The 24722-nt window shown below is 33.2% G+C and overlaps 3 protein-coding genes and 1 non-coding gene across 6 annotated transcripts in view; all 4 read left to right on the top strand.

Moving 5' to 3' along the window:
• Positions 1 to 656: 656 nt before the first annotated feature.
• LOC125052246 (putative transmembrane protein 183BP) lies at positions 657 to 2294 on the top strand. Of its 2 annotated transcripts, none has more exons than XM_047652964.1 (3): positions 657 to 764; positions 916 to 1496; positions 1663 to 2294. In XM_047652964.1, exons 1-3 carry the CDS (start codon positions 731 to 733, stop codon positions 1963 to 1965), a joined length of 918 nt encoding a protein of 305 aa, XP_047508920.1. In that variant the 5' UTR covers positions 657 to 730; the 3' UTR covers positions 1966 to 2294. The 2 variants fall into 2 exon arrangements, with proteins under 2 accessions (XP_047508920.1, XP_047508921.1); XM_047652965.1 differs by having other exon boundaries at positions 916 to 1377; positions 1663 to 1798.
• Positions 2295 to 2791: 497 nt separating this feature from the next.
• Positions 2792 to 4600, top strand: LOC125052247. Its single transcript, XM_047652966.1, has 5 exons — positions 2792 to 2915; positions 3308 to 3367; positions 3435 to 3512; positions 3631 to 3864; positions 4348 to 4600. The coding sequence occupies exons 1-5, from the start codon at positions 2871 to 2873 to the stop codon at positions 4498 to 4500; spliced, it is 570 nt and encodes a 189-aa protein (XP_047508922.1). The 5' UTR covers positions 2792 to 2870; the 3' UTR covers positions 4501 to 4600.
• A 501-nt stretch (positions 4601 to 5101) lies between these two features.
• The window catches only part of LOC125052244 (vacuolar protein sorting-associated protein 13A-like), a 36360-nt gene continuing 16739 nt past the window's right edge, over positions 5102 to 24722 (top strand). For both annotated transcript variants that reach the window (XM_047652961.1, XM_047652960.1), the window contains exons 1-29: positions 5102 to 5208; positions 7074 to 7236; positions 7362 to 7762; positions 8299 to 8510; positions 8785 to 8959; positions 9625 to 9898; positions 10251 to 10491; positions 11064 to 11194; positions 11531 to 11725; positions 12532 to 12740; positions 12982 to 13126; positions 13790 to 13926; positions 14502 to 14771; positions 15142 to 15320; positions 15616 to 15845; positions 16305 to 16447; positions 16825 to 16959; positions 17590 to 17758; positions 17885 to 18031; positions 18397 to 18522; positions 19005 to 19071; positions 19176 to 19333; positions 19864 to 20071; positions 20270 to 20381; positions 21146 to 21364; positions 21822 to 22015; positions 22299 to 22427; positions 23223 to 23585; positions 24222 to 24496. In XM_047652961.1, coding sequence (XP_047508917.1) covers positions 7096 to 7236; positions 7362 to 7762; positions 8299 to 8510; positions 8785 to 8959; positions 9625 to 9898; positions 10251 to 10491; positions 11064 to 11194; positions 11531 to 11725; positions 12532 to 12740; positions 12982 to 13126; positions 13790 to 13926; positions 14502 to 14771; positions 15142 to 15320; positions 15616 to 15845; positions 16305 to 16447; positions 16825 to 16959; positions 17590 to 17758; positions 17885 to 18031; positions 18397 to 18522; positions 19005 to 19071; positions 19176 to 19333; positions 19864 to 20071; positions 20270 to 20381; positions 21146 to 21364; positions 21822 to 22015; positions 22299 to 22427; positions 23223 to 23585; positions 24222 to 24496 — 5385 coding nt within the window. In that variant the 5' untranslated portion in view covers positions 5102 to 5208; positions 7074 to 7095. The remainder of the gene's footprint in view (positions 5209 to 7073; positions 7237 to 7361; positions 7763 to 8298; positions 8511 to 8784; positions 8960 to 9624; positions 9899 to 10250; positions 10492 to 11063; positions 11195 to 11530; positions 11726 to 12531; positions 12741 to 12981; positions 13127 to 13789; positions 13927 to 14501; positions 14772 to 15141; positions 15321 to 15615; positions 15846 to 16304; positions 16448 to 16824; positions 16960 to 17589; positions 17759 to 17884; positions 18032 to 18396; positions 18523 to 19004; positions 19072 to 19175; positions 19334 to 19863; positions 20072 to 20269; positions 20382 to 21145; positions 21365 to 21821; positions 22016 to 22298; positions 22428 to 23222; positions 23586 to 24221; positions 24497 to 24722) is intronic.
• On the top strand, positions 12263 to 12346 carry Trnal-uaa. Its single transcript has one exon. It is a non-coding gene; the product is annotated as a tRNA-Leu (tRNA).

Raw genomic sequence — 24722 nt, 5'->3', positions numbered from 1 at the left:
CTGAAATTAAAACATATATTACATATTACATAAGCATTATAAACTTTAAGTTACTATTATTTTTAATTGTTCATAATTTAATTGCAGGTGTGTCAGAGAAAACTGTAACAAGAATTACAAAAGAAGGTATAACAGCGGAGTGTACTTCGAAAAAAATTGTAACCCAACAATTATGCAATAAAACTCTAAATAAAAAAATTGGATTGCTTTTCTTTACCCTATTTTCTCATCTTTTCCCTGTAAGTAGGTAGAACACCGCTAATATAAGTAAATAAAAATATACTTTTTACATAACAGAAATATTGTTTCATCGAAGTATGCAGAAAATAATATTATTTGATAAATTACATCTGCTAAATGTAAATAAAATAGGTAAATTTTTTACTCATAAATGGCAACATTACGTCATGCGATTGCAGCGCCGCGTCTGGGGGACTTCTTTCATGAAAAGGACTATACCTATTTATTAGTGACATCACTAGCTGTAGATCATAGAGCGCCGCACCAGTAGGTACTAGGTCTGTAATCTCTATTCTTCTCTCATCTGTTCACTGTTGACTGTCCACCAATCACCCTCATAGTTCTAGTAATGTACTCTGTGATCTATAATATTTTTTTAAATTATAATCAGTTTTATGTATCTGAACTTTAAAGTCCAATTATTCAATTAAATATCAATTTGCTTTATTCCAGTTAGAAATTTCTCTAACTTGTTACGAGCTTCTGTGTCATGCCAAAGAAAAAAGGACAAAAAAAGGCCAAACGTACGTGTACGTGTACTGTTTGTTCATTTGAATAAAATATAACACTGATTTTAATTGCAAAAGTTTTTTAAGTTTGGGTTTGCATGTTGGTTTTTTCTAAAGGATTGTATTTTTGCCTATTTCTAACATATTTTGTAATTTTTTATTTTAGAATTATCAATTTCTCAGCAGATAAAAGAGAATCAACATGAAGACAATAATGTTCATGAGGAAGAGAAAGATAAAAAAAAGTTGAAAATTAAAAACCTTCATAAATCTCAAACTGATAATGGTTTAGTTTATCCAGAAATTGTATGGTATTTGATATCTGCTTTTATTGAACCAAAAGACATTCCCACCTTCTCTGCTATCAACAAAGCAACTTATTGTATAACTAAACGAGAATCTTTTTGGTACTCAATATATAGACGTTACTGTAAAGGCCACAAGCTTTTACCTGAAAGATTGCATATTGATGAGACCTACAGAGCTTATGGATTGCGTCAAAGAGTAATAAGAGCATTATATTATACATATGGTGACTTTGTAGAAAGAGCTGGACAGTATGAGGCGTTTAAAATACCACCACATACATTGTTAAAACAAAAGTGTGTCAGCGTTTGGTATTCCAAGGGTCAGTTGTACTGGAATATATACATTAAATTTAAGAAGAGCCTAATTAGGCCACTTACTACATTTGAAGATGAACGCAGGGTTTGTGCTAATCCTGAAGAAGATAACATAGTTCTTCAGGTTAATTTTACTGACTTTTGTTAAAAAATCTATTTTTGTAGACCATATATAAATTTACTCTACTAAACTCGTTTTTTGCTTTAGTAGTAGTCTGAGTTTATTATTTTAATATTGTTAATATTATAAAAACTTGGAATTGTATAATTGAAATAATATTTTCTTACAGATTTGTAGCAAGCATGTCTACAACATTCCACCATTGATGGGTATGACCTTATCAAGTTTTTGTTTGTCATATATGTCACCAGGACTCAAACTTCAGCTGGGCTTTAGAAGTCCTCCCGAGGCAATTTCAAATTTCCAAGCATTGCGTCATGTTGTACTGGACACAGTTTGTAAGTGGAATATATATGAATGGTGGCATCCAAAATATCCACATTTTGAAGTTAAGCCTCCTCCCTTAATGAAAGATGAAGAATCCTCACCAATTTTAGATGTTGACTTTTTTGATTTGACTGATGAGGATTAAATGGTATGTATAATAAACAAGAAATAGTTCCATGCTTACATGATTTTTAATTAATGTTTTGAATGATACTTTGTAGACATATAAATTACGTAGTAAATTTATTGTGTGGGCGAATGTTTGTCTTGACTTTAGTCTACAACTCAGTTAAAAAAATTTGTCATATTTTCCTCAAATAGTTGTAAGAATGTTTTGTTACATTGATTTATATTTTGCAAAAAAACATCAGAAGAAATGTTTGGTTTATTTTAGGTAAAGTAAGAATACTTATATTACTTATTATTGTAAGAATTATTATAAATTTTTGTAATAAAAATATTCTTTCAAATGTATGTGTGTTGTTTTATTCAAACTTAATTTTGTCATTACATTCAACTTTATCCATATTTCTTGTTACTTGGTTAATTTTGTGGTCTTTAGATAACAATGTCAATTGTAAATAATATTATTATTTTTATACTGATCAATGAACTCTTAGGCTGTCTACGAGAGATCATATTTCGAAATCCTCATATCAGCTAAATTTTTTTATGTATGCTATAAACGAAAGATTCGTTAAATAAAGTTGTTTAGGGTGAAAGTGGGAAAAATTTGGAGTATTATTAAAAATTGAACTACCTAAAGTAGGTTTTTTATTTGAGCTTAAATTTATTAACGAGGATTAGAAATCTTACAAAGTAATTACTAACATACAAAGATATTTATTTGGAAAGACGGTAGAAGAAAGTTATAAATTAAGTAAAAAGTTATATATATATTATGCAGAGTGTCTAATCATCCTAAAGATGTTTGTTTTTCGTACCGTTGACAATCACGTCTGACCTTTTAGGTGTAATTCCTATATCAAGCCATTAGCACAATTGCAGTACATTAGTATCTGGTGAATCAGGCGGTACATCGGTCCTAAAATGCTTCTATTCTATATTTTTACTATATTTTGCGTTGGCTTGCAGGTATGTGTTTTTGTAATCTTATTAAGTATAATTAAATGCTGCTATGTTGAAAATTTAAAACTGCAAATTTTATTTGATTAAAGTATAGATAGATAGATTATTATAAATTAAGTATTGCAACTACGAATCGAATGCTGCATTCAATTCCCAACCGTGAGGTTTCTTGCGTTTGAACCCTGACTCATGACTGTATGTCAATGGAATTTTCCTTCCTTAATTAATACTCATAGTTTTTATGCTCGGCCGTTGAAGGAACTGGAATGTCTGGCCTTAAAATGGAACAAAGATTCGGAAAGAAATCATCGAAACTAGCACTCAGAATTTAGAGGAACCTTTAAAGCGTTTTAGTGTGACTAATTATGTCTTAATAAAGCAATAATTATTTTGTATAGTTATGTCAAGCAGAGGCTCCAGTGACTCCACCAGTTCGTTGTGGGCCTATACCCAGAGCTGTAAGTATCGAATTGATTTAAATAAATATTAGATTTGTGTTTTTGTACAATCTCTAACCATTTTCAGATTTTCAGCTGCCTTAACATGCCCAAGGTGGTAAAACCAGAAATGGCTGAACAGTGTAAAGATGTCCAATCTCCCCATGTAAGTTTCATAACTATTTAACGTATGACAGTTGTACCGTCTTGTACGTTAGCTAAGGATAAATCGATTGATGATTGTCAAATGTTTTTCATAGTTTCCTTTGCTTGACTCATTTTAGTGCGCAAGAATGACATGCCTTTTTGAGAAATCCGGTTGGATGGATGGCAAAAATGTAGATAAAGCGAAGATAAAGGCCTACCTTGATGATTTCGCTAAGCAGAAAGCGGCGTGGTCTGCCCCTATTGAGAATGTGAAAGAGACCTGTTTGAGTGGTGAACTACCCGCACAGGGAATACACCTTGGCTGTCCTGCATATGATGTGATGCAGTGTGCGCTTGCAAGTTTTATAAAGGTAATACGTAATTGCCGTCTAAGGTTCGTAACATTAGCGTGTTTAATCAATTCAAAAAGGCATTATAGATACCCATCAGAATGAGCCCCTTAGACTAAAATTGGGATAGCTGATGGCGACGTATCTCGTTTGTATATAATATTAAATTTCTCATGTAAATAAAAATATTTTTTGTAATGAGAAATAAAGTTCTTTAAACATTAATACTGCCTAAGAAATTACCTTTGGTATAAAAGACCTACTAAATATTATTAACTATAAAATTGGTTGTGATTAAATTATACTCTTTACATAATAAAACTTACAACTTAAAAAAAGGTATTTAATATATTTTTATTTGAGATAATATACATACAGGGTCGTATGATCGTATTACGTCACACTCTATCGGGTAAATGTTGATATCATTTGTAAAAAAATATTACGAAATAATTTGATTATTATAATTTTCTTTATTTATCTTCTTTATAATTTAATTTACAGAACAGTGAAGCATCTCAATGGTCATCAGCCCCACATTGCGAGTATCCTCGTCAATTCGCAGCGTCTTGTCCCATCTGCCCGTCTGATTGCTTTGAACCTCAGATACCGACTGGATCTTGCAACGCTTGCCTTTCTTTACCTCGGTCACCATAAACTGCTGTTAGAGATAGACTTATAAACTTTAATAATTATGTAACAAAAAATATTTCGTAGTGTGTTCAGGTTATATCATATTAAAATTACATGAATTGTATGTTTGATGTTTTATTTACCCATGTATATATATATATTAAATTCATTTTATTCTAAGTGGCGTTTGTGTTTTGGGTGAGCTTGTAAGCTAAACAAAAATGATACACAGAAGGATAAAGACACATCTACCTATATATTACGTAAAATATAAGATATATAAAAATATAATATACCATTTTAAAGAATTTTATATTACTCTTAGGGTAGGGGTAAATTCCTGTTTAAATTTGTCAATAGCCATCGTCCAATCCTTTTTTTTTTAAACTACATTTATAAATTACTGTCTAGTAAAGTATACGAGTTATTAATATTTAATTACCTACCACATGAAATTATACTCTTCGATAGTTATAATTAAAGTTATTACGTCATAAAAGTATTGACCAAAGATGAATCCTTGGAATGCATAACGGAATTCCCAAATATCTGCTTTGCTGGTTGCCGTACCTAGGAAGCCTTTACGCATGCGCTCGATTTGCTTCTGCGTAGCCCGCAGTACCTAAATATTGGTTGACATATCATGTCAAAAACATTCGTTCCCTCCGGAGGTCTTGACGTCATTAAGAGGTCTTAATCTTCCAGTGTTTGGGAAAAGTCATGTAACGGGCGGTGAGTAACAAGTGTTTTATTCGTAGTCGAACAATCTATTTAATTTTCTCTTCTTATTAAGTAATTGCAAGGTGTTTCTTCATGCGCATATCCTAATCCTTTTTTATTATATTAGGTCCTGAAGGTTTAGGTCGATAGTTCGTCCTTGGTCTTGAATCTATATTTAGCCTGAGATGGGGAACATAATATCAGATATTGCGCGTGCCTAAACCGTGAACTTTAACTTAATTGATCATTACCATTTTAATGGTTTCCTCCTTAATCATCAGAATTAATATTCGTTAAATATTTTTAAAATATATATACGAGTATACTTTATTATTATTTGTTAGTCTTTGTATTTATACATATATACAGTGGACCCCCGATAATCCGGCCCCTGTCTAATCCGCTGCCCCCTGGAATTCGACACGGTCCATTATTTATTATTGAATATTTATTGAAAATTGTCGCTAATACGTTATTGAAGAAGTTATAACTTGTACGCACCACGACTGAAATAAAGATTATTATTATCATTTATTATTACTGATTGCTTAGTTATATAATATATAATGAAGTATGATTTGTACTTCAGAGAACATATACGTATCTACATATAACATATAGAATCTTATCATTAGATCTGTGATTTGTCGAATTACAAGGTACTCTTTTGTAAAAAAATCCGGACTAAAGGGGGTCTTAGGCAGTACTCTATAATCTGACAAATCGATTATATATATAACAAAATTAGTCTAGATATTTCCACGAATTTTTATCTCAAATCTAGGTGCCTAGAAGTCTACCAACATTAAAGTCAGTTCGCGTGATTACTGCCCACTTGGGAGCGAATGTCCAAATGGTTTTTTACTTTGATCGTTATTGGTTTTATACTAAAACATTTTGTGTCTCCCGGTATATAAGGTAAAAGCAACTGAATGGAATTTTTTTTTTTTTTTTTTTGAAAGGGATCTCGCTGTTGGCCTTTAGGGCCTTGACAGCTCAGCTCGGGCTGTTTTGGCGAGCGTAGCTCGACCAGAATGAGCGTTTTTCCCGCGACTAGCGCAAGGGCGTCTCCTGTGAGACTCGAACCTCGGCTTGGGCCGTCACGGGGTGGTCAATCGCCTGAAGGGCAGGACGGAAACTGAATGGAAAGTTCCAGTTTTTCCTTATATACCGAGAGACACAAAATGTTTCCTTTTGTAAATTTTTGAACCTTTTTATAGTTAAATATATTATGTATTCCATCTCTGGCTATATTTTCAATGTAACTTTTTTTATTATATATTTATGTTAGCTGTAGGATTAAGAAATTAATAAATAAATAAAATAGTGGGTCATTTGTACCATGACGCATTCGCGTCGGCTGTAAGTCACACCGGAGAAGTATGGCATGACACTGCCGCCTCTTATTTCTTTATGGACTATCGGAAAATACTAGAATTTTTGTGGAACAATCGTTTGACACCCTAATTAATCCGACGAGTTCGACTAACGCCCACGCGATTAGGCCGCCGCTACCAGCGTTATGAACATCATTTTTATTTTTTCACTGCGTAATAAGACCCCTGAAGAGCCTCCATACTGGTACAAATGTCCCACTATTTTGTGTCACTATCACCCGGCCTATTAATTCTGAGAGGCATATTCTAGGATGATACATGTATACGAAGGATTAATTTTATTAAAACAATAGCTCGTGTACTCTTTAAATATTTGACATTTCGATTATCGGTTCGTTTATCAGATAAGAGATAGTACGCTTTAATAACATTCAGTTTACTCTCTGTTGATATGTAGTCTGGATTAGATGTAGATTTTCAATAATTATGAACTATTTATTCAATGTTTTTTTTATAATTCTAATGGTTTATTATTTCCAGCGGTGAAAATCTAATCAAAACTATGTTTGAAGGCGCAGTGGCCGGTATTCTTAATCGGCTCTTGGGCAAATATGTCCAAGACCTCGATACTGAAAATCTTAATGTTGGCATCTTCAGTGGAAATGTTAATTTAACCGAATTAAAGCTTAAGCCTGAAGCTCTGGTAAGACATACCATAAATTGTACTGATATTAACGAAATAAGTAGATATACCTATTTAGATTTAAGCTACGTACTATTCATATACTTTTATATTAGTTAAAATAATTAACAAGGCTCTTATTCCAGTATGAACTAGATCTCCCAATCGATGTGAAAATCGGTACAATTGGAAAAATCAATTTACAAATACCATGGTCGGGTCTGTACACACAGCCTGTGGTTGTACACATAGAGGATGTCCTCATACTAGTCGGTCCAGCTATATCTAATAGCTATTTCGATCCAGAACGCGAGAAGCGACTAACAAGAGCAGCGAAACGGAAGATCCTTCAGGATTTAGAGGCTGAGAGTGAGATACTAAAGGGCCCTCAGAACTTCTTCGAGAATTTATTTACAGCGATCGTAAATAATCTTCAGATTTATATAAGGAACGTGCACGTGAGATATGAAGACTCCATCAGTTCTAAGGATGGGCCGCTTGCGTGTGGATTGTGTTTGCAGAGTTTGTCTATTGAGACTACGAATAGGTTAGTATAGTCACGCAAAACTGTTCAGTTACGCGCCGAAAATAATACCTAGAAGCAGGGGCGGATCTACCTAAGGGCTTTTTGAGCTGCAGCTCAGGGCCCCGTGGATACAAAGGGCCCCCAGTCCACTCTGAAAGCAATAGGCGATATTTTTAATTAAAATAAATATCTCATGTTCGATAGAAATGTGCTCATGTCTATCGAACGGAACGGGGAATTACCCGTCGGTTTTTTTTCGTTCAGTGTTTTTTTTTGGCGTGTGCGTCTTTTACGGGAAAAGCTCGGTTTGGAGTTATATAATATATATATGATAGACCTAAAGATGATGATAATATCAAAGGTGCAAAAAAATCACGAGAAGTTAGTATGTTTTTAAAATATAGCAAATCTAGATTGTAACAATGGTATCAAGAATAAATGCATATTGAATTATACTCAGTGCTTTTTAATTAAAAGTATCTGCATTATCATATTGTCGTAGTAAAATCATGAAAACCATATTGATAAATTTCAATCAACATGACTATTATTTTCAGCAAATGGAAGCCCGCGGTAACACCGGCTAACGCGTCCACGGTATACCAAATGATGCGTATTGAATCTATGTCTCTCTACTGGAATCCAACAGCCACGGCGTTAGATGACAGGGAGATAGCCCATATAACGCCGATGCAGTATTATAATTGGAAGCATTATATGCTCACTGGATTAGACAAATTCTCGATGCATCAGGAGGACTTTGAGTTTCGTAAGTATTGTAATATTATTTTTATCGTCAGTCATGGCTGTAACTTAAGAATTTTAAACGAATCAGACATATATTCGACAATAAACAAACAGAATAAATGTGTAAAATTCCATTGTAGTTAACCTACAAATCTTCAAATTCAGTAAAAACAAATGAATCTGTACAAAATTTTCATACATATTATTGAGTATCCCTACATGAGTATAAAAATATGCTATGTTAAGTATATCCGGTAATGCATTACCTAAAGAACATTATCATGATTTCATTTCAGTTTTAAAACCAGTTACTTGCAAAGTAAAGGTTCTAATTAACCGGTCTGGCGAGGCGCGAGTCCCACGACTTTTGGTGGACGCGGTGCTTCAAGACAGCGCTTTACAGCTGTCAAGGCGGCAGTATCTTTCGATTGATAACCTCCTGGCTTCGTTTAGAAGAATACAGCTTAATAGGTATATCATACACAATAATTTATTGATACAGTATATCGCCCGAGGTGGCAGACTTTGCACTAAATCTAAATTACAATAAAGTGGAATCCCGATAACTCGAACCTCGTTAAGTCAAAATCCTCAGTAAGTCGAAAGAAATTGCCATTTCTTTCCGCTGAACTCCTAATACCCGGTATCTCGAATTATTTAACTTTGTAACTCGAACATATTGTTATTTCCCTATGAAGTATTGATAATACATATTTATACTCTATAACTCGTAGTAAAATATAATGACGGCTTACTTGGAATTCCCCGAAATAATACCAATAAAAACAAAATGAATGTTCGGGTTTGGGGCTTCTAATTTTTTGTTTTTGTCTTGTACACGTGCAATGAATGAATTCATTCATTAAAAAAAATATACTACAAGACTTAAGTTGAATTGTTATTCAAATTCGACTCTACACATCGAAAAATACTCGCAGTTCTTGTTAAGTCGAAAACTCGTTAACTCGATTTTTTTGCCGTTCCCTTGACATTCGAGTTATCGAGATTCCACTGTACCTCTTTTTGTGTTACCTATATGGCCTGGGAGCGTTTAAAAAGCATTTGATCTATTAACTTTCTCGATAAGAGAAAAAATATATAAATTAATTTACACTAATTAAATATATATTCCTCAGAAAATATAGACATCTTCATCCCGGGGTACCATTACTGAAAAACATTAAAAAATGGTGGAGATATGCCTACAACGTGGTTTTAGAACAACGTGTTCGTCCCTACACCTGGGCGGCAATCAAAAAGCACAGGGAAAACTACAATATTTATAAGAAAACTTATAAGAGTCTATTGAGAAGTCCAAATGATATAGAATTAAAGATGGATTTGCAGAAGTGTGAGGATAACTTGCCGATCATATCGGTCGTTATTGCGAGGGAACAGGCTAAGTTTGAGGTAAGGACAAGAAGACAGTTTTATTTTGTCCGCGGCTGGTTTATTATTCAGTTAACGTCTTAATTTCTCTAACGTCTTTTAAAAGTCTTCTATATAAATAATAACCTCCTTTCCATCAGTTTAATCGTGAATTTTGTATTTTTTGTAATTGTAGAAGGCTGTAATTTTATTTTTTAAATATAGTTATGCACTTTTTGCACCCTTAGCATTTCTTTTTCCTAACTAGGGTTGCCTGGAAGAGATTGCTTGTTAGCGATATGGCTGCCCGTTGCTTCTTTAATTTACGTTATCTGAATGTATATGTACCAAATATGTGTGTGTAATAAAGTGTTAATAAAAAAAAATTTTTTAGCTTCTCAACCAAGAGCCCGATAGAATTGAAGTGGTAGAGACGGAATTTGATTGGTGGAATCCACTATCAGATTCTGAGAACGAAGTTGACAGCGTCAAGTCGAAGGCTGAGCTTTGCGTTAAAACTGAGAGGAATAAAACATTGTGGAGCCATCTCTCAAGTCCCGAGAAGAAAAAGGTCTGTGAGCTGATCGGATATGTGGAGGGTGAACCTTATAAGGAGAAATCTAAACAATGCATTGGTAAGATTAGAGTATTATAAAATCATACTTTCTTGGATGATATATATTTACATTTATTTCGTCTACGTACTATGTCACCTTCTTCAAGAAAAAAACTGTCTAGAAGGCATAGATCGTATATAATTCCAATACCTAATACACTTTACTTGATGCCTGCCTTAATATATAGCAAATTATGAGTGAAACAGACGCAAAAAAGTCTATTGGTTACTGGTGTTTGGTATTACTCAGTAAATGCCTCAGTATTGCGAAAGCCCTATGGAAGTAGGTATTTGTGGAGCTTATAACAGATATTAAGTACTTTTTTATGGCACGGAGGCAAATGAGCTGGCGGGTCACTTGGAATAAAATTATAACCTGTGCCCATGGACCCCTGCAACACTGGGGCCTAGCGGGTGTTTCGCCGATCTTATTTTTTGATTCCATATTGCCTCCACCACTCCAACGCAACTTTGAAAATGCAAGTAGGACAGGTGACAGATATCTCAGCAGAATTTGACATTATCTTCTTGCGTAGTTCCTATATTAAGAGTCTTTACCTTTAAAAATAACAGTACAATTTTCTATTTTAGAGCACAAAATAAATCTAACTCTGGCGAATAGCTCATTGACATTGATGAACAGGAATAGAGAAGTTCTAGTGGTTACTCTTACTCAATTCCTCGCATCTCTCGAAACAAGACTGTCTGCTAAAGCATACAAGGTTTTTATGATATAATTTCTATACTATATTTATTATTTAGCTTTCTAGGAATTTTGATTTTTTATGAATGTATATATTTGACAATATCTCGAAAAAGCCTTAAAATAAGTAACGTACCTACATCTTGTGCCTCTCTTGAAGAACATATTACAGTTTTGGTATCACCATAATTGATGTGCTGGGCATTAAAACAAATGACCTTCAAAGGTGGCACTTATAAAGTGACTACACTTTAATCACTTTCTGTGTATATTTGAGCGAAACCGGATAATACCAGTTAGCACTAGAGCAAACAAAAAAAACATCAACATCTTATTATTTCAATTTTATGTTCAGTTTTCAGTTCGAGCAGATAACATAGTTGTGGAAGGCGTGTCGTCAGATGGCGAGTTGGTACAGTTATTGGTCACTGCGCGAGAAAACACTCTTGGAACCGCCTTAGCATTGGACATTGAAAGAAACCCGATTAATAATCATGCGGATTTGGCAATAACTTGTCTCATGGAACCTTTAGAGATGGTTTATATTGAGGTGAGTTTTAATTCAACTTAATGAAATTGCTGATATAAAATAAACAACCATAACATTTTTGATGTTTATATGTTCATTTGGTACTCCTTACAACTTAATTAGTTAGCACTTTCCTACAAATAAAATATCACAAATATAAATACTTACAACTTTGCTAAATAAGAAATGGTTGGCATATTGCTGTAATATTTTTTAAATTCTTTTATTCAATTAATATTGATTATGTAGCTAATAAAAAAATCATGACAGTATTCACACTCAGGAATAGGTTAAATAAATAGATTAGTATATTATCACAATTGTGTAGAAAATCTGTAGATTACAGACAGACTACAAAACAAATAATAAAAAAAAAGAAATATCATTTATCGAGTGATTGTATGGAATATAGAGTAAATAACATTTAGTAAATTTATTAAATTATACAGTATTTGCAATTTTCTTATAATAATAATTAACAATAATTGATAAATAGAAAATTAATATTATTTCTATCTTTTGAATAATAAGTACTCCTTATTCAAGCACGTTTAATAAGTCAGGTTGGCCGAGTGGTCTAAGGCACCAGATTTAAGCTCTGGTTCCCGAGAGGGAGCGTGGGTTCGAACCCCACACCTGACAAACTCTGTTTGGTTTTTTTATAGTTTTTTCTTCATTTTAATTTTTTTTTAACATAAAAAAACGTCTGATTTACATAATTTTTGTGAAACAGAAAATATTTTTTTCCTAAAAGTGACGTAACTTATACAAGATGAATGAATCACTATTTGTATAGTCTTATTTACTTTATAATTTACACATTTCAGCATGCTATAACGGAACTTATTAATTTCTTTCAAACCCATTCAATGAGTTCTGACGAGTTATTACAAGAAGTTACCACGGCTATTGAAGAAGCAGGAAATATCAGTAAATCGGTTTTAACTTATGCTGTTAGTAGGAAGAAAGTGTTTAACATCAATGTGGATGTAAAAGGGCCATGTGTGATTGTACCTGAGCATGGTTGTATGCATAAGTAAGTGTAAAGGAATAATCGTAAAATTCAAAGATATTATAATACCAAGAACTTATTTGCAACTCTAAGTATTACAAATTTTATTGGAATCTATAAATTTTTTTTATTAATATTATTTTTTTAAGTTGTATTTTTAAAAATACATGTCTTATTTCCTTGTTTTAAATTATAATAATTATTATATAGCTACTGTTTATTACTACTCCTTATTTATATAGCTACTGACAATATTATATTTTAGGCCAGGACGTCTAATGGTAATCGATATTAATCGAATCATAATAAAAACTGACTTGCAACCATCGAACTTAGTTCTGGAAGATGCTACGTGTATGGAACTCGAAGAAAAGTTATACGATCGTTTCCATGCAGAATGCTCATTCCAGGTATGGCTTGTGAAAACGTGACCAAAACAAATTAGTTTGATAGTTATAACGTAATAATTTACGTGTTTCTCTAATCGGAATTTATTTTATCTACACTTTTTGCACACAATTAAATAATAATAACAATTAAGTTAAAATACAAGGCGGCCTTATCGCAACTAAGCGATGTCTTCCAGGCAAATGGAAAAATTCTAAAAATGGAATATTTGGCTTGTAAAGCACTACTAAAACTTTTTATGTCTATTGTAATCATTTTTTTTTATTCAAACAATGTTTTACTAATCAATGTAGTTTAAATAATTTAATTTGTATTTAACTTATACGTTGCTGTGGGTAATATAAATGTAATATCTATATATAACGAAGAAGTATTGGTGATTAATTGTTTTAGAGTTTGTAATAAGTATACTTGCTTAATATATATTTTTTTTCAATTTTCAATTTATACATTTTTAATTATTATTACTATGTAGCTTAATGTTATAAAGTTGAACAGATTGCTTGTTTGGAACTACTGGTGTGAATAAATATTGGATAGTTCATTTATTATGGAAGTCTTCAGACTATATAACATCACGCTATGACGGTATTGACGGAGAAGAAACCACGGAGCACATTAATTAGTACTTAAATTAAATTCTAATTATTTTGGGTTTAATGTAGATTTTATTCTGCGATTGGAACGAGCCATGGCGAGAGTCGAGAAAACTTGGAGATTCTGAACATCATCTCGTACCAAGGGTTAAGAGCACATTAGTCTTTTCAACCAGTATAAGGAAAGATTATAAACTTCTTCCGAGGTACGAAAATAATTACGGAGTTATAAAATATATGCATTCAATTATTATCATGGTTATTTGAATAAATATCAGTCAAGGTAGCGTTCAAGTATTACGACACGCAATTTTTGGAGATTATTGACACCCCCCATGTAACGCTCCGTAACGTTTTTCTGTACCCAAGGATATTAAAAAGTTTCGTGGCCACCTAGTGACTCTTTACACCTAAAAGTTACCATTATGTGGTGGTAAATCGAAGATAATATTAACAATAACGCGTAATTCAATCCCCGCCCCGCATCGTAACGTTTTACAAAAGGAACCCCCCCCCCCCAAATTCGTTACGTAATACTTGAACGTTCCCCAAGTCAAAAAGCGGAGTTACAAATAGCAACGCAAGTTCTATTTCTCCTAGATATAGGCATTTATTGAGCCGGAAGAACCATCAGTATTACTGTCGAATTAATAAAATAGAATGTTCTCTTTAACTTCATCAAGATTCTTGCCTATTTTTGTCAAATCAGATCTATACCTCAGAATTTTCGCAAATTGTTAAAGTTCACTTTGAAAACTTGAAAAATTATATCCTATTACAGATACAAATTGAATATTTCACTGTCGAGTCTCAAATTAAATATTTCTGATCGGATCATTGGATTTCTTTTGGACTACTTCGATAATCTGCCGATTCCTGTACCTAACACCGTTCCTGTATCCTTCATGGATTCTGGCGATTATGCGGAAGACCTCCTGGATCCAGATTTGGTAGAGACCCTGCAATTGGACAGGGTCCTAGCCGACCCTGGTTATGGAGAGCTGGTTAAATTAAGAAGGAAGATCGTTTCTGCATATTTCAAGAGGAATAGGTATTAGTTCAGGTTTTTAACACTAATGATACAATTATATTCCATCCGAAATATTTATTCCGGAATGGTTTAAAGCCATTTAATAAATATGATAATTGCGTGGTATGACGTCATCTCCTAAAACGCGCTAACAAAGACATTCCGGCCTAAGTCCAACGCCTTGGGGCGGTCAATACATATAGACTGATCGGGGATCTTCCCTTTCGGCTGGAGCAAACTTCATCCTCCGCAAATATCTCGCAATCTAATTGCTTAAACTATCTGCTAATTCCGATAAAGAATCAAAATATATCATATATTTCAATTCACTGGTTGTTCCTATATTTAAGTTCTCATTTGTTGAAATAAACAAAGTGAATTAACTCTTTAGAGAACCAGAAACCCAACTGGACGGCGGTCACTCTCATTCTCCTACCGTCGAATCTCTTCCGCCGGCAGACATCAGTGATGAAGAAGTAGAGGAATATGCACGATCTGTGGACCTTCCCGGCTTCGACGATAATGTATCACCTAGCAACAATATTGGGACGCTTCTAAGATTTATCATTGGTATGTATTTTAGTTTAGGAATTAGTGATCTACTTTCTGTACCTACTCTTCAATTATGTTTGAATACGTAAAGTCTATTGTTTACCTAAATGGGTATGGAGCGACTAGTTTTTGTTCATAGATTAAAATGAAGGGCTTTGAATCTCGGGCTAATTGAGTTAAGGCTCTTTTAATGATAAGTAAAAATCATGCTCAAGTTTCGTCAAACGCATGGTTTGCCGTTCCTTTTTGTTATGATATACTTTTAATTTCCACTTATGCCGGGAAGCTGATTATTTAAAAAAACTTATTTCAGGTGAGATTGTAATAAATCTCAACCGATCCAACGATCAAGTGGACCGACCCTACATCATGTTAAGCGTGACAAAGCTGTGTCTTGATGTGGCTCTAATGGCCTATGGTCCCGCCGTACAATTATCAGTTGGATCAGCATTGCTTACAGATAAGCAGCACCACAGCAGTACTGGACAATACTTGGAGTTGTTGACTAGTAGTGAAGAGCTGTTTAACTTACTTTATAGAAAGGTATGAAATGTCTTTGATAGACTACCCCCCAATAAGGCAAAGGGCATAGATACACCTATATAATATATAATTTATGATCTATAGATTAAAAGACTTCTAAGTCTACCAAATGCCCTTAGGGTACATCGAATTCAGAATCACTAGGTTATAAGCTGTCTATTTAACTTTTAATAACCCTAAGCATTTATTTCAACACGTACCAACTACTGCTGGGACTTTAGATAGTACCTGTCGTAGTCAGCAATACAGAAGATTTCTTAAAATACAATCTAATCGAAAGCAAGTAAACTACCTCTTCTGTGGAACAAATGTTTCGACAGCTCTTAAATCTAGATTTAAGAAATCTTTAGTATGTATTGAAAATTAGAATATATTTTAAATTCTTGTAAGATTTTTTAATTTAAATTCAATGCTAAATATGCAATATAGTGGTGATTAAATTTGAAAATGTTTCATTAGGTCCGCGCAAACTGCCCGGAGTTCCGCTCTCATTTCCACAACGTAGAGCATGCGTTAGTGGCCGATACGGGAGACATCTCTATACTAGCGCATGCCCCGGCTCTGGCCACGCTGATCAAGTACTTGGAGTATATACAAAGAAAGTTAGTGCTACTGTCTCGAATTATAAAAAATTAAATTTCATGGACAGTATCGAAATGTTACAGCCCTATTATACATATAATATGTACCCCTATATATATATATATACTAAAGAAGAATAAGCTTAAAATACATTTTTCTCATTTGAAATAAATAAAAGCTTTCGAAAGACAAGCCATTTTTAGTAAATCCATTCCTAAAGAAGGTTTAAACAAACTCTCAATTTTAAATTCACATGCCACGTTTCATAAATTTTACGTTCTACAAAGTTTTCGATGTATACAAATGCGTAACCTGTTGCTGTACGCATATAATAATCATTTCAATATCTTATTGTCTCTCAATATCTTAGATACTGTTTATAAAATCGCTTTTTCAGAATACAAAAACGTCACGCTATAAATGTAACAAGCGTGGTGTTGCCAAAGACACAACGATTGTGGGACCTTCTTATGGAACCTGAGGCTGACCCGCCCGTACCACCTGGAGCTACAAAATTCAGTTATTCTATGCGGTACTATTATTTTATATATTATTTTATTTTTTATTAGATTAATTAAAAGAGGCCTTTGTTTGTTATTAAGTTACTCTCTTCTTTGGTACTAAAACACATAATTAAAGAACTTAACAATACTAAGCAATATAACTTATGCAGGCAGACTACATCTATTATAAATTATATAGGCTGGTTAACACTCGCTCACCGTCCACGATCTAAATAAACACGGTTAAATGACTGGCTTATGAACACACCTTACGCAGAGTTGGAGATGCTTCTAAGACCTAACATGTAGTTAGTTACACATTATACTCACTCACTCACTCACTCACTGAGTCATGCACACACGCGTGTTGTAAACAGTTAAAAAATGTAATGTAATTACTATTAAGTTTATTGTGGAAGAGCTGGAAACTCTGACACTGGTATTTTATTCTTTAAAGTGTTTCCAAATCTTGCCTTGTTTATAAAGGATAAACACTTTTTTTTATACAAAATTTTAATCTTTAGAAGTATTGTTTATTATCGATTTAGCGATATAGTCTCCAGTTGTTTTACTCTGTTCTGTCTGTCGAGAAGGCGGAGATATGCTTCCATCACTCCCTAATCTTGACCTACTATTATTTCAACTTTTTTTTAAATTAGGGTATCCTGTATACGAATTCGCGCGTGTCAAACAGAAGGCGCTGTAGAATGGCGAATCTTGGCATTGGAGAGTGACTGTGTTTTTCGCGCCAACGATCGACTTGTCTTTCGTCTATACCTTGGATCATTGCAAGCTGACGATTTATCTGATGCCACGCTCTATCCGAAGGTTAGTCTGATAACATATTTGTTTATTTATTGATTCGACAAGAAACTGATGATTTTTTATAATATTGAACGTCTATGAAATGTGCGCTATTGCAATATTAGTACATTTATATAAGCATAATTTCAGTTGGTATGGCCAGACGAAGACAAAGTGTTAGAAATGAAATATGTACGTTCGTCGAGTGGTGTTGAAGCGAGACCCCGCGCAGAGCTACGTATATACATAGGTCGACTACACATCGTGCTGTTCTGCTCGCTTATATATAATTTGCAGGTATGAAATCTCTTTTGAGTATTGGAGTACTTTTTTTAATATGTGCATGTCACACTGGTTTAAAAACGACTATATTTAATAAAATATTTTTTTCACACACATCAAGTCTTTGTAAACGCTGTGTTTATAAATAATGTTGTCGCTATGGAGACTTTCATTTAATATAAAATTTGTTCAAAGAAGAGAAATTGTACATCAAATTAAATGCTTGGTACACCAAGCATTTAATTTGATGTACAATTTCTCTCCAAATTATCAAGTTAATATATGATTAAACAACTAATAATAATTAATAAATCCTGAATATGTTGTATTATTCATTGTTATTGTATCTTTTAATTATAGTGAATAAATACTATTTCCAGCAATTCCTCGAACTGCTCATACCTACTACGGCGGCGACTGAAGCGGCTGTCGCGGCGGAGAGAGCGGCTCACGAACAAGCAGCGGAATTACGAACTTCTGTCATCAGAGTCAGTCTGGCTATTGAGGTAGGGCTAATTAACGCTCTCACACGCATAGTAAAATAAGATTTATTGCTATACTTTGTTGCCTGGTAGATATATTATGTTGTTACGTTTCCAATAAAAAAATTCCGCATTTTGGGATTTTTTTCCTAATTTGAACATATTTTTGCGTGTTTTATAGATAACTTTTTAATGCTGAGAAAATTATGATGCCAGAATTATAATATACTAGTGGACCCGACAGACGTTGTCCTGCATGATATTTCAAGCGATTAGTAAAGCAAAGTATGAAAGTTCCGACTGCAGCGCCATCTGGCGGGCTGATTTGTGAATCTAAACCATTCCCAGATCCCGTTGAACACACACAAAAAATTTCATTATAATCGGTCCAGTCGTTTGAGAGAAGTTCAGTGACATACACACTCACAGAAGAATTATATATATAAAGATATACGTTAAGTATTATGTGGTATACGGTATTCTAAATGTTATTATTTATATTTCAGATACACGCGCCAGTTTTGTTGCTGCCTCAAAAGCCATCGTCGCCTAATTTATTGGTTTTCAACTTAGGTATGTTCAATTCAAATTATAAGGAAATATTATGCAATTAACCTTTTTTTAATAATATAAGTTTAGCATGTTTAAGTGATTTTTTTAAAATTTTCCTCTTACAGGTGATCTCATGATAGAGAATTTCTTCAAGACCGTGAATATAAGCCAAGAAGCTTCCAGTCCCATTCAGAGTCCCGTCATAGACAACGTTTTATTCAAACTAGACAATATCACTCTGTCCAGAGCTGTCATGACTTTAGCTGGTACTTTAGAAGTTCAGGTACGAGATATTAATATATTTTACTAGTTTTACTACTCAAATTAACACAAAAACGTCCCAAAAGGTGCTTGCATCGACTAGTATTTAAATTTGTTTACAATTGAAATCTAATTTGAATAGTGTTTTCTGTGGATCTATTTGCCCTTTAATTATATGCCGTATTATATTCTAGTTTTAATAAACATAAATATCTGATATTAAGTTCTTTGTATAACGTTAACTCTCGATTCATTTGAAAAATTCCAAAATAAAAAATTTAATGTTGTTGGCACCACACATTTTTGCATCAATTTTATTGTTATTAGCTTTCTAAGCGAAACAACTATCATTCTACTGATATATATATATATATATATATACTCTCTCTCTGAGTGAACCGAATAATATATATATATATATATAATTCGGTAACTTAGACACAGGTAGGTTTAAACAACTAACTCACGGAGTGCGTAGAGGCTATAAGTTATAAAAAAAAAACGCTATAAGTCTATCTTATTCTCGACATATCAGTATTTATATTATTCCAGGAACCAATCCTAGAATCTATATCAGTGCGTTGTGACTTAAAACGTACAATTGGGTACGTTCAAGTGTCAAACGTCGCCGCGTATCGAGACTTACTTCTGTGTGAAGCGGATATAACGATGGATACCGTTAATATTAATATTGGACAGAAGGACTTGGCTACGCTCTTCGCTGTATGGACTGACAATTTGAGCGAAGGCAATTATATTGGTTAGTAATCCTCATACAATATTCCGATTCGAAAAATACTATTAATACGAAGATGAATATAATCCCTCCACTTGTTGTTTTTACTCTTAAAACACTTGTTTTATTGACTAATATACTATTGAATTGGGAAATAACTGGTTGTTCAGGCAAAGAGTACTTCATTACCATAATGTCATTATTGTATAAAATTTCTTGCAGGTATGATTGTGCCAACATCGCCTATAGAGTTGGCTCCAACAGACGAGCAAGTTAAAAAGTTGCAAGCTTTCTTTGCGCAAGGTGAACCTGTGCGCAAGGAATCTGTCATAAGGTATAGACTAATTGTACAAAACTTATAATTTACCTCGAATAGTAGTAGAAAAAATGTATATGTTATTATTAACTATACTTTATAAACTGTACATGTGTGTCTTAAAGATATGCTCATAGTTCAATTTCCGGCGATACTAGTTATCGTTGCGTCGGATAGGATGATCAACCAAAAACGCGCAGAACACTTATTTACATTTATATTTCTATCATCTCAATCTTTTTAAATATCTGTGTGCGCTTTTTTGGCAAAGGCCTTCTCCAAATCCCGCCAATACTGTCTGCACTGTGTCTCTCTCTGCCATGTCCTGCTATTTCCTTAATTTGGTCTTCTAAATTGTCTTCCTCTTTTGTGTTTATTGTACCTTGGGCAACCAGTTTAGAACTTTCCTTCTCCACTTTTCTTTTCCTCTTGCCATGTGCCCCGCCCATTTCCACTTAAGTTATTTATTTTTATTATAACATCTGTTACCTTAATTATTCTTGATACGTGTTCTTTATTTTATTTATTCTTTTCATCCCTATCATACATCGTTCGTGTGTGGGTAGGTATACAAGTATTGAAAAGCTTTCTTTTAATTACATTTAAATATTACGGAGTTTCAAACATATTGCACTTATGCTATCTGATTTCTATAAAAATTTACATATCTGCGGCTTATAAAATTAGGTAATAATTTTGATAGAAATTGATTTACATCAATCTACTATGTATTTATTATTTGCTCGTTTTAAATATTTTATTGTTGAACACTTGTTTTTCAGATTCACCCTAGAAGGAATAGAACTCAAATTATTCTCAGATCTCGACGAAGTCTTAAGTTCTCCAGTCCGTGACTTAAACCATGGCTTAGCGAAATTAACATCGGGAGAAGCAACCGTCGTGTTCGATTACTTTTCAGACAATAGTGTTGAGATGAAAGCCAGTCTGCAGAGCCTACTAGTTGAGGATATTCGACCTGATACAAGTATTGCTATACGAAGGTAACTAATACTTACCATACAAAAATGACATTTTCACCTGTATATATCACTTTAGGAATTAATATATTTAAATTATTTTTTTCAAAAATAGCAATAGATGATTTTTTACGTATAATTTAAATGTTACTTTTACGTATCTCTGTATGAGTTGTACACTTCAAAAACTAGGGCAAGATTTGACCTAATGATATTATTCTTCTTAGTTTTTTTTATAGAAACAATAAATCTCTTTTAAATCAAATTTGAGAATCTTAATATAATATTAATCTGAACTTTATATGGAAATCTGATAATTTCATAGCTTTCTACATTTTCACTTAATTTTAGATAATTTATTTACAATGTAGCGATCCGTTTATATATAACTACCTACTTAAAAGTGTTATGTTGTAGTTTTTATTTTTAAATCATAGATGTTTTATCGTTATGCAATATTTATAAAAAATATTCCTTGTAGAATCTTCCAATCCCAAGGCGGTGGATCTCGCTCATCCGGTGGAATAGCCGTAGTGCGGCCTGCGTTACTTGAGCTCTCTGTGCGAAGATCGTCCCGTGCCATTAGCGTCGATCTTAGAGTGGAAAAGACGAGACTGAACTTGGCTCCACCCTTCTTGATTAATTTAGTCAGGACTCTTCTCAGCGCTATGCCTGGTAAGTCTTAACATAGGTATCGTTTATAAAATAGTTAGTAAGATCAACGTTTACGCGGGAAAACATTACATATACATAGTTACTGTATTTAATTGGCTTAGAATGAACACTAGGAAAACGTATTGAATAGAACAAAACTAAAACTCGAGAATATAGCTTTATTTACAAATTGTATATCTACAAAAATAGTTATATTTGGTTTTATCAACATATCATGGTTGTACATTATTTGAGTAAGTAATAAAACATTTTTATTAACGATATAATCATAATTTTATTACAGGTGATAAAACCATGGATGGTGGCGTGGTAAACCATGGCTACGTGGGTGATCCGCCTAACCGTGGTAACAATAACAGAACTGGAAGGTTTCCCAGCTCGAGTGATTCTACCAGCGGTTATTATTCTACGGGTATGTCATTATCAAAGTTATAAATATATATATTATATAATACACTAAAATACTATATTTACCTATCTCGAATTATGTATAAAATGTAGGTTGGTAAGAAGTGTTGGCCTTGTTGCTTCGGCGTACGACTCTGATTTCTGAGGTCGTAGGTTCGAATCCCGGGTGTGCACCGATGGACTTTCTCTCGATGTGTGCATTTAATTTAACACCAATGATCACGTAACATTTATTATTTACTAGCAAACTCGGCGAACTCCGTTTCGCCAGCAGTCTTCCTGTATTTTCTTTGCTATAAACCTCACGGAGCCCGAGACGTTTCCAACGAATGCAAAACCGTGGAAATCGGTTCGTGCGTTCTGGAGTTATAGCGTCAGGAAGGAAAACCCGACTTATTTTTATATAGTAGATTATTTTACACTTTTTATTATATTATTATTTATCATTTTTTTGTAAATTAAAATGCTACGTGTATTTATTATCGAAGAAATAAATGAAAGAACTAAATTAATAATTTATGTTAATTTTCGACAATTTTAATACTTTAATGACAATTAAATTTATTAAATTCCTAACATATCTTTTTGCCCTCCCTCTAAGTATCGGAAGTTTCACTTCTGACATGTGTACTTTGTACGCACGTACTTTTCTTTTAAATACATTTATAACAGATTTGTTATAAGTTTTTGTTTTTGTTTAGACTTAAAGAAGTATTACTTTATATACTTTTTTGTTTACTTGGTTATAAAGTATAAACTAAGTATTAAAAACAATTGATAATTTTTTTATTGATTACAGCAACGTCAGCCCCCGAAGAGAGACCCAGCCTATCAATATCAATACAATGCCGACAACCCGAGATAATGTTCTTTACCGACCTTAATAAAACTGAAGGACACGCCCTTCTTCTCAGGACAGAGCTGATCGTGGATTACTCATTCCACTCCAATACTGAATCCTTAGTAATATCCCTCGCTGGGCTTCAAATTATGTCGAAATTACAATCTAAATTAAAAAATCTTCCACCCCAGCTAGTACTGAAACCGTGTGACCTTGAATTCTCAAAAAGCTTTAAAAGTATCGAGGAAGGGGTCAAAGTAAAGTTGTCGGTGTCGGAAGTCAACATGCACGTCGCAGCGACCACAATACACACTGTTCTAGGTACGTTTGATGGAATATAAACAAGTGGTCTAAGATCCCGATATACAACGACCTTCACCGAGATGCTTATTTAATGAAACGTATTTTATATTTAATTTAATATGTCAATAAATATAAAATAGATAAATTCTATACCAATCGAAAGTATAAAGCCCATAGAATATGCAAACAATTAATTATTTATGTGTTTATTTTTTATGTGACACTAAAGTATATATACATCTTTAGTAAAAAATAAAGTTATAGTGATACATATATAATACTACCCTGATTAAAAATATTGATTGAAAAAAATTAAAAAAATTTACTACATGCAAATTATAAAAAAAAAAAATTTTTTTTAATATTAATTAAACATACTCTGGACTGAAATTTGTTAGGCAACCCATATGGATTCTATTTATTGACATATTAAATTAAATATAAAATACGTTTCATTAAATAAGCATCTCGGTGAAGGTCGTTGTATATCGGAATCTTATACTAAAGCAACAATTTTTAAATAAAGAATAATTTCTAATATCAGAACGCCATTTTTAACTTTGGCAATATTGTTCATACTGACATTTTTTCATTAAGTGGATTATATAAGTCGTTAGTTTTTAATACATTTTAAAGCCCGTTTTTTGTTTATAGACATAATCGAAGAAGTGTCCTCGGAGCTGGCTGTCCCGGATGAAAAGGAGCTATTCAACTTCTCAACTTATAATCCCCAATCGGAGAAGAATGACGAGGATCTCTGGGCTCCAAAGAAAGTTGCTCCGTACCTCTCCTTTCATACCGAAGATACGTACTTACAGCCAAAGTATCCAGCTGGAAAAGTTACAGAGACATTCGTAGTTACTGTCCCAATAGTGCGCATTATGTTTGAACTTGAACAGACTGCAAGGATTCCGGTTCTGTTGGTTAAGGTAGGAGAGTTTTGTTACCAAAGATTCTGAAGTTTATAAGAATATAATTATATATATGTGTTTGTGTTTATATTATTTATTCTGTGGAATATAATTCCTTATGAGATTTAAAGTATTCAATGTTTTACAATGTGGAGCAGGCCTTACAAAAGACTAATTACTAATAGCAAATGAGAAAAAAAAGAAGAATAAAAACCATCCAAGCAGTCGATGTTTCTTGATATGA

This window comes from Pieris napi, chromosome 9 (assembly GCF_905475465.1).
Source record: "Pieris napi chromosome 9, ilPieNapi1.2, whole genome shotgun sequence".
Classification (NCBI taxonomy): domain Eukaryota; kingdom Metazoa; phylum Arthropoda; class Insecta; order Lepidoptera; family Pieridae; genus Pieris; species Pieris napi.
This window is presented reverse-complemented; position numbering and strand designations above follow the sequence as displayed.